Source organism: Aotus nancymaae, unplaced genomic scaffold (genome assembly GCF_030222135.1).
Source record: "Aotus nancymaae isolate 86718 unplaced genomic scaffold, 86718_ANA_hifiasm-v0.15.2.pri h1tg000075l, whole genome shotgun sequence".
NCBI lineage: Eukaryota > Metazoa > Chordata > Mammalia > Primates > Aotidae > Aotus > Aotus nancymaae.
Genome location: NW_026988490.1, coordinates 2,386,008 through 2,400,073, shown reverse-complemented (window position 1 = coordinate 2,400,073; position 14,066 = coordinate 2,386,008). Strand labels below are relative to the sequence as shown.

Sequence of the window (14,066 nt, the reverse complement as noted above, 5' to 3'; positions counted from 1 at the left end):
GAGCTGTTCCTGGGCAGTGACTCTGTTCTCTGACTGAGTATCATCAAGTTGCTGGGTTCTGCCAATGAGATGTGATTCAGCATTTAAATGAGACAGGAAGACAAGTCGTAATTTGTCCCAGTGATCACGGGTGATTTCATCAGGCCCCTCTGCCGCCCCAAGGACCAGACAATGTTCATGGTGGAACATTAAAGTCACGAAACCAAAGAGCAGCATCCTGCCTCATGACTTTATGCTTAGTTGTTTGTTAACAATCTTTCTGGCCGGGCACGGTGGCTCACACCTGTAATCCCAGCATTTTGGGAGGCTGATCACGAGGTCAGGAGATCAAGATCATCCTGGCTAACACAGTGCAACCCCGTCTCTACTAAAAATGCAAAAAATCAGCTGGGCGTGGTGGCCGGTGCCTGTTACCCCAGCTACTCGGGAGGTTGAGGCAGGAGAATCGTTTGAACCGGGGAGGAGGACGTTGCAGTGAGCTGAGATCGCGCCACTGTACTCCAGCCTGGGCGACAGAGCAAAACTCCACCAAAAAAACAAAACAAAACAATCTTTTCACTCACAAAGCAGAAAGCATGTTCTCATGTGTGATGGTGGTTTATGAGGACCAAGTGACAGGATGCTTTAGAGGAGTAGCCTTCTTTGAAATGAACACTTGTTCTTGGTGTATAAATACGCCTTTTTATTTGGGAAATTCACAATTCCTTGTGTACACAATGAAAAAATAAAATCTCTAGGACTGTGAACTGTGCCTGCCTGTTACACATGGCAGCACTTTAGTATATCTTCTTGCGAGTGCCGCATTGTGGGGGTGCAAAGACTATTTCTGAAGCGGCTTGCCTGGAATTTTCTACAAAGAATGCAATCTTTGTAGTGCATCTTGCCATAGAGCCAAAGAGTTCTGGCTGGAAGCCGAGCTCACCCACTGTCTCCCCACATGCAATTTTCTACCTGGGAGGATCCATGTGGGACCCAGTGACACCAGGAGGAAGGTGCTTCACTGTGGCCCACCGCAGGATACAAGAGCTTTCAACTGGACTTAGCTTGTCCGGAGGGCCGAGGAACCAGTCTTGTGTATTTTTGCTGTCTGGCTGAGCAGTGTCTGACAATCTAGGAGAAAATTAGTACCATATGCTAAAGCATCTCTTTCCATGCAAATGCAGAATTGCTGCACACTCTTCACACTGGACAGACTTTCTATATAATTAGGATGCAAAGGCCATGGTGACAATTCAATCTGTGAACCTGAGCAATGGTAACTTAGCTATATCACTCGCTGAAGAAATATTTTAAAGCTGGAAGGAGAGTTAAGAGTAATTTTGGTCCTTCTCCCTCGCTGTATAGGAGAGGCAACTGAGGCATGAAAGACGCTATGATTTCTCCAGCACTGCACTAGACACGCATCTTCAAAGTCTCCCGCACTCCACACATGGATTTTGAAGTTCTGTTGGAAACAGCATAGTTCTAGGTCCTGCTACACACATGCTGGAGTCCTGGGCTTGGAAAAATGGAGGGACAGTGTGCCTGGGCAGTGTGAGTGCTAGGAGGTGTCAGGCAGTGGCGCCTCCGAGAGGAGGAGACGCAAGCCACGGTCAGACACGTCCTGCACACGGTGCTTCTGCTGCAATCCCCAATGTCCCTTACTGCCACCACAAGCCCAGTGCGCACCTCTACCAGCAACTTACGCGTCACTGCCCTCCTGGCCAAATATTCCACCCTTCTCTTGGGTCAGAATCTATTTGTTAATCTATCGATTGTCAATCTATTCAAATCAGAAATAGGAAACTAGACAGAAAGGAGGCAAGGATGAACAACACTATCGGACAACAGGATCCGGTCCGTCCACTGACGGCAGGATACACACTCTTATCAAGTGATGTGGAGCATTTGCCAAGACAGACCATATCCTGGGCGGTAAATCAAACATTAACACATTTAAACATAGAATTAAACTCACATAGAGTATATTCTCTGATCATGGCAGAATCAGGCTACAAATCCCTAACATATAATAGGAAAAAGTCCAAGGACTTGGACACTAAAAACATACTTTTCTTTTTTTTGTACAGAAATGTTCACAGCAGTTTTATTCACAAAAGCCAAAATTTGGAGACAATTCCATTTCAAAACCTAAAACACAATGGTTAATCTCTCTCTTTAAGAGTAAACTTTGGAAATGTTTCTCAGTTGAAAAATCATGTCCTTGCTCGGATGAAAGTTCTCTATGAGATCAAGCTTTTTACCAAAAAAAAAAAAAAAAAACTTTTATTGTAACTTCAGGGGTACACACGTAGGTTTCTTATATAAAGTCACATCATGGATTTTGTTGTACAGATTACTTCATCACCCAGGTAATTAGCCTAGGGCTCATTAGTTATTTTTCCTGATCCTCTCCCTCCTTCCACTTTCCGCCCTCAGAGAAGCCCCAGTGTCTGCTGTTCCTTTGGAAAACATGAGTTAAAGAAAATAATTCATGAGTTAAAGAAAAAAATCTCAAATTGAACTGAATTAAAATGAAAATATATTTAAAAAAAAGCAAAACAAAAAAATACAAAAACCACACACACAAAATATAAATAAATAAATAAATAAAAACAAAAATAAAATAAATGAAAATATAACAAACCAAAATTCATGGGATGAAGTTAAAGAAGTACAGAAAGGGGTATTACCCAAGATGGCGGCGGCCGCAGCGAGTCGAGGATTCGGGGCAAAGCTGGCCCTGCGAGAGATTCGCATCCACTTATGTCAGCGCTTGCCTGGCAGCCAGGGCGTCAGCACGCGCGGCGTTCTCCGGCCCTGCAGGGACTTCATAGAGAAACGCTATGTGGAGCTGAAGAAGGCGAATCCCGACCTACCCATTCTAATCCGACAGTGCTCGGATGTGCAGCCCAAACTCTGGGCCCGCTACGCATTTGGCCAAGAGAAGAATGTCTCTTTGAACAACTTTGGTGCTGATGAGATAACCAGAGCCCTGGAGAATGTGCTAAGTGGTAAAGCCTGAAACTTCCACTGAGGATTAAGAGCAACGGTCCCAGAGCCTGGGCTCTGATGGACTTAGTGTAATGTGAAAAAAAATGTGTTCTCCTATTCCTTATAAAACTTGTGCTGTAAAATAAAAAAATAAAAATAAAAGAAAGAAAAGAAATACAGAAAGGAAAAGTTGCTTACATAAGAAAAGAATAGTCTCAAATCAAAGAATCTAAGTTCTACTTCAAAAAGAAAACCAAAATAGGCCCAAAGCAAGAAAAATAACATAAATAAGTATAAAAGCAAAACTGATGTAATTGAGAACAAAAATAACAGAGAAAAACTATCACACAAAAAGTTGGTTCTTCAAAAAGATCAATAAAACAAACCTCTAGCAAGACTGACGTAAAACGGAAGTGACACAAGTTACCGATACCGGAAATGAAACAGGGCTATTCGTATAGGTCCTACAGACATCAAAACGATTACGGGGGAACATCACGAACAATGCTAAACACATAAATTTGACAACTTAAAAGAAACGGACCAATTTCTTGAAAAAGCTACCACAACTTTAATATGAAAGTGATCGTTTGGATAGACTTATTAGGAAAATGAAAAAATTCCCAGAAAAGAAATATCCTGTCCCAGAGGGTATCACTAGAGAATTCTATCAAACACTTAAAGAAGAATTAACACAAACCCTATATAATCTCTTCCAGAAAACAGAAGATGAGGGAGTGCTTCCCAACCCATTGTATAAAGCTCATATTACCCAAGATGGTGACAAAAATAGTCCCTTAAAAATTGACATGCATTATGCTTAACAAAATATTAGCAAATAGAATTCAGCAATTACAAAAGGAGGTTTTTAAAGGACTATTGTTAAACACCGTGACTAAGTGGGATTTACTCCAGGGATGCAATACTAATCCAATATTTGAAAATCAATTAATGTAATCTACCATATTGACAGACTAAAGAAAAGAATCATATGATCATATCAATTGATACAGTAAAAAGGAAGTATTTGGAGAAATTCAATGCCCATTCATGGCTTATTTTTTTAACTTTCATGAAACTTTTTCTTTAACGTATCAGAAAACTAGGAATAGAGAGAACTTCCTCAACTAGATAAAGAACATGTAAAAAATACCTCCAGCTAACATCATACTTTACGCGGAAAGACTGAAAGCTTTGCCCCTAAGATCTGAAACAAGGCAGAGATGTCCATTCACACTACTGCTATTCAGCATAGTGCTGGGAGTTCTAGCCAGTGCAACAGGCAAGAAAAAATAAAAGATACCCAGATTGGACAGCAAGAATGAACACTCTCCTTATTTGCAGATGACATGATGGTATACATAGAAAATGCCAAAGAACCTATGAAAACAAAAAGCAAAAAAACCCAAACTTCTATAACTAATAAGTTCGGCAAGTCAGATAACACATCGACATACCAAAATCAATTGTATTTATGTATTTATGTGCACCAGCAATTAACACAGGCAAAATGAAATGCAAAAATACTGTACCATTCACAATCGCTCCAAGAAATAAAATACTTTGTCATAAATCTAACAAAATACACTCAGGACACGTCCTTGAAAACTAGAAACCACTGACATGAGAACATAAAGAAGATCTAAATAATGAAGAGATCTATTATAGGCACGGATTGGAAGATGCAGCATAGTCAAGATGCCAGGTATTTCCAGATTGATGTAGACACTTAAACTCCTACCAAATCCCAGCGGGATTTTTCTGTAGTTACAGATAAAATTATTCTAAAATGTATATAGAACAGCAAACGAACTACAAGAAATTAAGATGAGTTAATGTTGAAAAGGAGGAATAAAGAGGTTGAATTACTTGATTCAATTTGAAGACTTATTATACAGCTACGGTAATAAAAACTGTGGGTATTGACAGGGTGACACACAGATAAAACAGAGCGAAACAGAACCAGAAATAACCCGCACCAGTCAAGTCAGCTGATTTTTGACAACTTCATAAAAGCAATTCAGTCAAGGAAGGATAGCCTGTCCAACAAACGGAGCTGGAGTAACTGGGCATCCACGGAGGGCAGGGGAAGAAATTACATCTAAATCTTACATCTTGATTTTATATAAAAATTAAAACATATAACAAATTAAAATTTAAATGATGAAATTATAAAACTTTCAGAAGAACACAAAGGAGAAAATCTTCAAGATCTAGGGCTTCATGAAGAATTCGTAGACAATACTCTAAAAGCATGCTCCATAAAAGAAAAATCAGGCCGGGCGCGGTGGCTCAAGCCTGTAATCCCAGCACCTTGGAAGGCCGAGGCGGGTGGATCACGAGGTCAAGAGATGGAGACCATCCTGGTCAACATGGTGAAACCCCATCTCTACTAAAAATACAAAAAATTAGCTGGGCATGGTGGCGCGTGCCTGTAATCCCAGCTACTCAGGAGGCTGAGGCAGGAGAATTGCCTGAACCCAGGAGGCGGAGGTTGCAGTAAGCCGAGATCGCGCCATTGCACTCCAGCCTGGGTAACAAGAGCGAAACTCCGTCTCAAAAAAAAAAAAAAAAAAAATATGAAGAGCAATCTAAGATTTGGCTAAAAGGATCATACCTAGAATACATAGAGAATGCTCAACATTCAGCAGTAAAAAAAAAATAGAAATAAGACCAAATAATCCAATTTTTAAAAGGGCAAATAACATGAAGAGACAATTCAATGGGAAAGATATACTGATGGCAAATAAATAAATAAATAAATAAAGAGGAGTTCAGTATCACTAAAAAGTAGGGAAATGCAAATTAAGACGATAATGAGATATCAACCTATTAAATACGCATCTATTAGAGCAGCTAAAATAAAAAATAGTGAAAATACCTACTGCTGGTGAGGACACAAAGAAACGGAATTGCTCAGATATTGCTGGTGGAAAGAAAGAATAGTGTAGCCACTTTGGAAAAACATTTAATGGCTCCTTAAGCAATTAAACATACATCCATCATACCAAACCCAGCAATCACACTCCTGGGCATTTACCCCAGAAAATACAATCTTATGCCCACATAGAAACCTGTATACAAATGTGCTTAGTCATTTTATTTGCAATAGACAAAAACAGGAAACAATCAAAACGCTCCCCGATCGATGAATGACTAGAGAAACTGTAATACACTCATACCATGAACAACTGTGCAGCCGTAAGAGAACTACTGACACATCTAACAACGTGAAGGAATCTCAAAATCATTTTGCTGAACAAAGAAGAGCCAGTTTCAAATGGTTAATGATTCCATGTATGTAACATTCTCAAAACTAAAAAAAGAAAAAAACAACCAGAAATGAAAAACAAATTCGAGACTGACAACGGTTAGAAATTTGGGGGGAAGAAAGCAGATGTGACTAAAGGGACAGCAAGAGGGGACACAAGATCTACTTTGGGTTGATGAAGGAGTTCTGTGTGTTGACTGCAAGGGTCATTAAGTAAGCTACATGGGATAAAATGACTCACAGCTGTGCTCCTGGGTGGCGCCAAGGTTAATGTCCTGATTTGTATCACACTACAGTTACCAATTGTGTAACAAGTACAGGAGACCTTTCTGCACTATCCTTGCAATACTCTAGGAATTTACAACTACTCAAACATAAAAATGTTAAAACGTATCATTACAGAGTATTTTTTCCATTGGAGTAACAGGAAACAGCACTCACAGGAAACAACACGCACAGGAAACAACACTCACAGGAAACAACACACACAGGAAACAACACTCACAGGAAACAACACACACAGGAAACAATACTCACAGGAAACAACACAGGAAACAGCACTCACAGGAAACAACACACAGGAAACAACACTCACAGGAAACAACACAGGAAACAGCACTCACAGGAAACAGCACTCACAGGAAACAACACTCACAGGAAACAACACTCACAAGAAACAGCACTCACAGGAAACAACACTCACAGGAAACAACACTCACTTCCAATGTCCGGCCTCAGCTTCTTATCATATTCTCTTAGCAACTTGTTGAGAATCAGAGTCACGTCGGTGTCTTGGGATTTTGGAGCCAAGACCCACTTTTGGTTTGATGATGAATCTTCATATTCATCCTCTTCCACCTTCCTGGACCTGCAGTTACAGCACAAAATACGACACATAAGTTGCAGCGACGGCTCTAGGAAGAGCCTTAAGTTTGTCCTATCCAAGTACCACGAAATGGGTGGAAAGTCTTCAGTACCCACAGCCCAACTACACATGAAACTGCGAAAAATTTTTTGAAATAAAAACACAAAATAGGAATAATTCCATAAGAAGAATGCTATTACTATTAACATGGTATGTTTTTATTAAATGCCAGAAGACCATCCCCCATCCCAGTTAAACTACAGATAACGTGACAAGCAAACAATATCAGAGGGCCGTGCGGGGCGCGGTGGCTCACGCCTGTAATCCCAGCACTTTGGGAGGCCGAGGCGGGTGGATCACGAGGTCAAGAGATCGAGACCATCCTGGTCAACATGGTGAAACCCCGTCTCTACTAAAAATACAAAAATTAGCTGGGCACAGTGGTACGTGCCTGTAATCCCAGCTACTCAGGAGGCTGGGGCAGGAGAATTGCTTGAACCCAGGAGGCGGAGGTTGCGGTGAGCCGAGATCGCGCCATTGCACTCCAGCCTGGGTAACAAGAGCAAAACTCTGTCTCAAGAAAAAAAAAAAAAAAAAACAGTATCAGAGGGCCAACAGCCTTCCTGGACACACCCCGAGAGCCTCTAAGGTCAAGGCACAAACCTTCTAGTGGTTTTCTGTACGGCGACTGTATCATGTTGCTTCCACCCCTTATCCCCAAGACCTCATTTTAGTTCAAGGTGAGATTAGCTTTTGCTGAGTGAACTCATTCAAAATAGTTCAGTCTGACTCTGCTTGGAGGCGGGAACTGGGGGTCTAGGCTCTCGGGCATTATGAGAGGGTCTGCTTTGCCAGCAGGTTGAAGGCAAGGGCAGAGATGTCCACTGGTGGCTGGCGGAGGCCATCTTACACGCCTCGGTCAATACAAACTGATTCATCTCCTGCACAGCAGGCTAACACAGACATGAAGAGCTCAGCTTTCTAATATGACTTCAACATTCTGGCTTCTCAGTAAATGAGTCCCAGTAAATGCCTGGCCATCTCTGAGCTTGCTTTGTGCGGGGAGGAGCCAGACAGCCTCCTCTCCTGGGTGACACTCACCAACAGGAGGGCCTGAATGGAGAGGTCTCAGGATGACTGGCTACTTTTCCTTTGTCTTGGTTCTGCAGTTTTGGGTTTTTGAAACAATTTTGGTTTATAATTGACACACACTTGTACTCGACAAGCTGGTTTTCTCAATGAGTGAGGCCATCTCAACACCACAGTTATTTGGGCTTGGAGAGCAGTCTCTTTCTGCCTTAAAGCAGCATTTCCAGGCAGACTACCACTGACCCCAGCAAGAAAACATGTGAAGCAAACCAACCTTTTCCTTTCGAGTTTGTCAGTGTGCATGCCTTAATGACTTTTTCTTCACAGAGGAGAATAATAAAAAGAATTGAAAATGGCACGGAAGGGCCGGGCGCGCTGGCTCACGCCTATAATCTCAGCACTTTGGGAGGCCGAGGCGGGTGGATCACGAGGTCAAGAGATCGAGACCATCCTGGTCAACATGGTGAAACCCCGTCTCTACTAAACATACAAAAAAATTAGCTGGGCACGGTGGTGCGTGCCTGTAATCCCAGCTACTCGGGAGGCTGAGGCAGGAGAATTGCCTGAACCCAGGAGGCGGAGGTTGCGGTGAGCCGAGATCACTCCATTGCACTCCAGCCTGGGTAACAAGAGCGAAACTCCGTCTCAAAAAAAAAAGAAAATGGCACGGAGGCAGATTTGTCCTGACTGGAAATGAGCCCCTTTCTGTTTAGCTTCCCAGATGGGAGCCAGAACGCCAGTGTCATGTCAGGACACGTGTGCTCTGGGATGTACGTTTCTTGAACTGAATTTTGAGAATTGTTTTAATTATCTACAATTAACAAGAAGTTAATTAAAAGAATAAAAACTTTCACGTTCTTTCCACTTAAGTCTTCATATATATGCACATGCATACTTATGTAACATAAACACGAGTCTCTTAAACTGTGTTAACTAGCCATGACATAGACTAGAGTGCTGGCCAGATAGTCTAAATCAACGAGAGATCGTGATGATGAGTATACTGCATCTGTCTCACAGAATACCTTCCCCACTTACCTTTTTCCTAGGCTGATCTTAAACTGTAATTCTATTTCTTTAGTACCTATTGGTTAGAAGCTTAAATTCATCCATAGAAACCATAAATTGCTGTTGATTTTTATGCACATTGAATATTCACGATCAATAGGATTTTTAAATGTGGAACACATTCAGTAAGGAATATGCTGCATTTCATTATTTATAAAAGTGAACATTTACAACTAATACTACAGAATTTTAAATGTTATTCTAAAATATTTTATGTCATCCAGCCGGGCATGGTGGTTCACTCCTGTAATCCCAACACTTTGGGAGGCTAAGGCAGATAGATCACCTGAAGTCAGGAGTTCGAGACCAGCCTGGCCAGCACGGTGAAACCCCGTCTCTACTAAAAATACAAAAAATTAGCCAGGCGTGGTGGTACATGCCTGTAGTCCTGGCTACTTGGGGGGCTGAGGCAGAAGAATGAGACAGGAGAACCCAGGAGGCAAAGGTTGCAGTGAGCTGAGATGGTGCCACTGCACTCCAGCCTGGGCAACAAAGCGAGACTCCATCTCAAATAATAATAATAAATTTAAAAAATAAAATATTTTATGTCATCAAGAGTATTACCAGAAATGTTAATTTTATCATCCCGCAAACATTTTTTAAAACTTAAAGAGCAGGTTGATGCATTTAGATAGCTGGGAATCAAGCACTGCCCATGGGACAGGGCAAGGGTATCTGGGGCAACGAGGAGAGGCCAGCAGCTCATCTCAGCAGAATCAGGCACGCCATGCTCAGGACAGTTGGTGACTCAGCCCAGGTGCCTTCCTCCCTCCCTCTGCTGTCTCTGTCTGTCCCCCGCCTTCTTCCTCTCCCCTCCTGTTCTCTTCCCCTCTCTCAATCCGGCCACCACAGAGCCAGACCACAGTCTCCACGCCGTTATTGTCTATGGCCCCGATAATCACATATGTGCAAACCGAGCACAGCCATCAGCTTTTCATCATTCTCTATATACGCAGCCTTCGTTTTTTAAAATTACTTCCAGCTACTTCAATAACAGGTATTCTAATAAGCCTAATTCTCCCTCTGGTGGTGATGAGAGGGTTTTCCTGAAATTGCAAGAGCTTCCTCCTCAGAGGCCAGGACAAGTGGCAGTGAAGGCAACCAAGAAAAAGCAAGCAGGAGCTTTCTCTCCCACCCCTTCGGGATGCATATCAGGACCGCAGCTGTGTAGCCTGGCTGGGTGGGCAGTGGGCAGAGTGAGGCCGAGATGCTCTAGGTCCCTGGGCTGTGAGCACCCTTCTCCCTCAAATCCTGAAAATGAAACAGAACCCTCACAGTGCTAGAGCCAGACTGCCAGGCCCAGGGGAAAATTCCTTCTTTGACAAAAACGAACTCTCATCTCAGGGGACCCACTAGAATGTGGGTAATATAGAGATATTCTCTTTTCCCTGAATTCTAAGTGAATTACATGTAATCCCTATGAGCACTGTGACTTGCATTGCCGGACCCTAAACACCATTACTGCAATTAGCTTTCTCTTAAAAATAAATCAGTGATACATTGTCATTGTCAAACAGAAACTCAACCCTCAGATGTTATTTTCATGTCTTACACCTTCACTTAAAGCAGACGACAGAGAAAAAGTCTGTGGTATTTTTAAACATTAAAAGGAGTTCCTAAACCTCAGAAAGCAGTTAAGGCATCCACCCTTCTGGGGAGCTCCTGATCCATCGCCTCAAAGCCGCCAGACCTTATCCAAGGGACTTCCACAGCGGGAAGGCCCTCAGAGTGCAAATGAGAATCCCTCTGAATTCCTAACAGTTTTCAAAGATGACACTGGACATCAGATGATTTCACATGTCTGTAAAACCCATTCAAAGAACAAAGACACTCTCAAAGAAGAGGCATACAGAAATAAAGTTAGTATAAAATTTAGATTTTAACTGATATGCAAGCCCTATTATGAAACCAAGGAACCAACAGAAATAGGGAACATATGAAAATCATTATGTCTGTCTTAGCAGAATGCAAAGATGAAGAATCCCAAGAGATTTTGTGTATATTTGGGAATGTCCAGAAACCAGACTGTTTCAAGGCAGAGGCTAAGGTATCTTTCTACTAAGCACATGCAGCAGTGAGGACACTAGCCAGGGTTTCTTCTAGAATGTTAAGATTTCAGAGATCTGAACAGCTGATTACCTAACCCTGAACAGCTGGTCAGTCGTTTGAGTTGGTGGCAATAGAAAGGTGGCAGAGACGTGACTGCCGGCCTCAGCGTTATGCCCGGTGCTGTCTGCCTCCCTCTCCACCTCTGAACATAGATACAATCAGGAAGAAGCGACCTCAGAAAGCAAATTTCCATTTTTTCACCAGCTGTCTCTTGACACAGAAAGAAACTTCAGCTGAAAGGCCCAAGGAGTGCTCTGCCTCGTTGAAAGAGTTGCCTGTGAGTCACAGGTGGAGTTGGCTTCCACATTCAACTCAGCAAGGAGGAGAGTGAAAGGGGGAGGGCTGGGGCTTCCTTCCTCAGGGTAAGCACCTCTGCCCAGCTCAGGAGTGAGAACTGAGGGTCCCTTCGTGTTTGGTAGGATTTATTCATGTGTCTTCCTAGCCCTTGGTAGTTCACAAATATGAATGGAAAGGCAAGGCCTCCTAGCATTGCCTCCTGATGGTGGCCAGGCTGTGCCCGCAAGGATGCCCTCTGTTTCTCCGGCTCCCAGATCCAGGAAACAGAGAAGCGTCAAGAGGGTTTAGGGTATACAGGCACGCTGAGCTTCTTAGGGTGGGGAAAGAAGTAGGGGCCAGACACTGGTCCGATTGTCAAATCACAGGGCAGTCTGCAAGCTCTAGCCAGAGATCTGGTCAGAGAGAACTAAAGAAACTAAACCCAGAACCTCCAGTTGTGTTTACAGCAACAGGGGTTAACCCTTCGGGTCCCACTGTCCTCCTATCCTCATGCGCCCTCATCTCTTCGGAGGGATTCTAAGCTCCCATTAGCCGGTTGGTGTTCTGGGAGGAAGGCTGCGGAATTTATGGTGAGATAATTTCTCACATTACCAGGCAGAAGCCCGATTATGCATCTCAACATGCGTGCTTTATGGGGGTGGCAGTGCGTGTGTCCCCGTGTGTGAAAGTGGCTGATCTGGAAGGTGTGTGTGTGTGTGTTTGCAGGACCTGGGAGGAGAGTCCTCTCAGACAAGCAGGGCTTCCTGCTGCCCACCTGGTCCCAGTTCCCCCGCACCTGCCTCCAATTCATTAGCTCTTTCCCACCTGGTCTAAAGTGGGCAGCTAGGAACCACGGGTCCCGGGTCCTTGAAAATTTCAGAGTGATGGAAATGACGGAATGTCAGCCAAAGAGTGTGTGTGTGTGTGTGTCCCCGTGAAACAACCGCTGTGGGAAGGAGGGGTAAGGAGCCAGAAATGGCCCCTGCCCCCTGATCCTGGTGTTTAAAACCCCTTAAAACCACCAGACCCTAAAAGCGTCAGGAGACAGCCCCTCCGAGCCCCTACACTCCCGGCTGCAGAGGAGAACGCAGACGGCAGGGTCCGGGGAGCCGGGACAGGTGAGTCGCGGGCCGACTCCCTGTCCACTCCCTGCCGCCGACGGCGCGCGCCCCCCACCCCTGCCCAGCTCGGGGCCTCCTGCGATGCGGCCCCCGCGCCGCTCACTTACCGCGCGTGCAAGCCCGAGAACAGGCAGAGGAGCAGCAGCAGCTTCGGGGCCATGGTGCGCTGGAGCTCGGGGCGCGGTTCCTCCAGCGCCGACCCGGTCCCTGCCGGCCCCTTCCTCGCTGCTGGGCGCGGCGGGCGGGACAGGAGTCTACTCCGGAGCTGGCCGCGCCCCCGCGGGCGCACCCGGGACGCACCCGGGACGCCGGGACACCGCGGCGCGCCGCCCTCCTCCGCCCGCGCACTGGCGCCGGTGCGCGCAGCCGGGTGGCTGGAGCGCGGGGCGCGGGGACCCCCTGGCGCGACTGCCGGGGCCGGGGCTGCGCGCGCGGTGCGGTGGCCGCGCTGGGAGGCGGGGGCAGCCGGCGGCCGTCCTCTGGCAGCGCCTCAGAGGCGGTCCCGGCGGGGAGGAGTTTCCCCAATTACACGCCTGACAACGCGCAGGGCGAGGAATGCGCGGTTTGAATGGACTAGGAGTTTGAGGCCGGGAAGGGGGCGGAGCTCCGAGGGGGAGGGGAGCCTGAAGAGGGTCCCCGGGGCCGGCCCCCTGAGAGCGAGCCGCGGTCCGCCTATCCCCGCCGTTTCCACCCCGCGCAGGTGCCTCCGGCGCTTCCTGACCTCCGCGGCCCGCCCTTCCATCGCGCTCTTCCTGCCAGGTCGGCTGAACTCCTAGGCGCTGGGGTTCTGTGCTTGGAAAGGTGGCTTTCGGGGGGAATACTTGGAAAAAAACACCCCAGATTTACGCCTTTCTTACGGAAAAGAGAGAATAACACATACCAATAAACAGTAGAGGTGGAAAGGAACTGTGAGGTAGGAGCCAGGAAGACCCTAAGGCAAGAAGCCAAAGACGTTCCGTTTGCTGGAAGCATGAGGTGCGCTTCATTCTATGTGTTTTCCTGTTCCAAAGACCGAAAAGGGCATTTACGCCTTCATTTGTCACAATCGTTCAGAAAGTCAATCTAGCACCATGTCAGTATTGCAATCTCAACAGTGTAGTAAATCCACTAGGAATTTTACATTTCTATCACCCCCAAAACGTTCTTAGAAAATATTTTATATTTATAACTGCTATCCATAGAATTATGTAAAGGTGATAACTGTTTCTTTAATATTGTCAAATAGCTTTGATCGGCCAGGCACAGTGGTCCACGCCGGTAACTCCAGCACTTTGAAAGGCCGAGGCAGGCAGAT

At 45.2% G+C, this 14,066-nt stretch overlaps 2 protein-coding genes across 2 annotated transcripts in view; one reads left to right on the top strand and one right to left on the bottom strand.

Annotated features, from left to right (window-relative positions):
• Positions 1 to 12,932, bottom strand: part of GABRG3 (gamma-aminobutyric acid type A receptor subunit gamma3) — a 549,201-nt gene extending 536,269 nt beyond the window's left edge. The window contains exons 1-2 of the mRNA XM_064367750.1: positions 12,880 to 12,932; positions 6,964 to 7,112 (exon numbers count right to left, since the gene is read on the bottom strand). Of these exons, the coding sequence (XP_064223820.1) occupies positions 6,964 to 7,112; positions 12,880 to 12,932 (202 nt within the window). The remainder of the gene's footprint in view (positions 1 to 6,963; positions 7,113 to 12,879) is intronic.
• Positions 2,678 to 3,004, top strand: LOC105722682 (NADH dehydrogenase [ubiquinone] 1 alpha subcomplex subunit 2-like). Its single transcript, XM_012460365.2, has one exon. The coding sequence runs from the start codon at positions 2,678 to 2,680 to the stop codon at positions 3,002 to 3,004; it is 327 nt and encodes a 108-aa protein (XP_012315788.2).
• Positions 12,933 to 14,066: the final 1,134 nt, after the last annotated feature.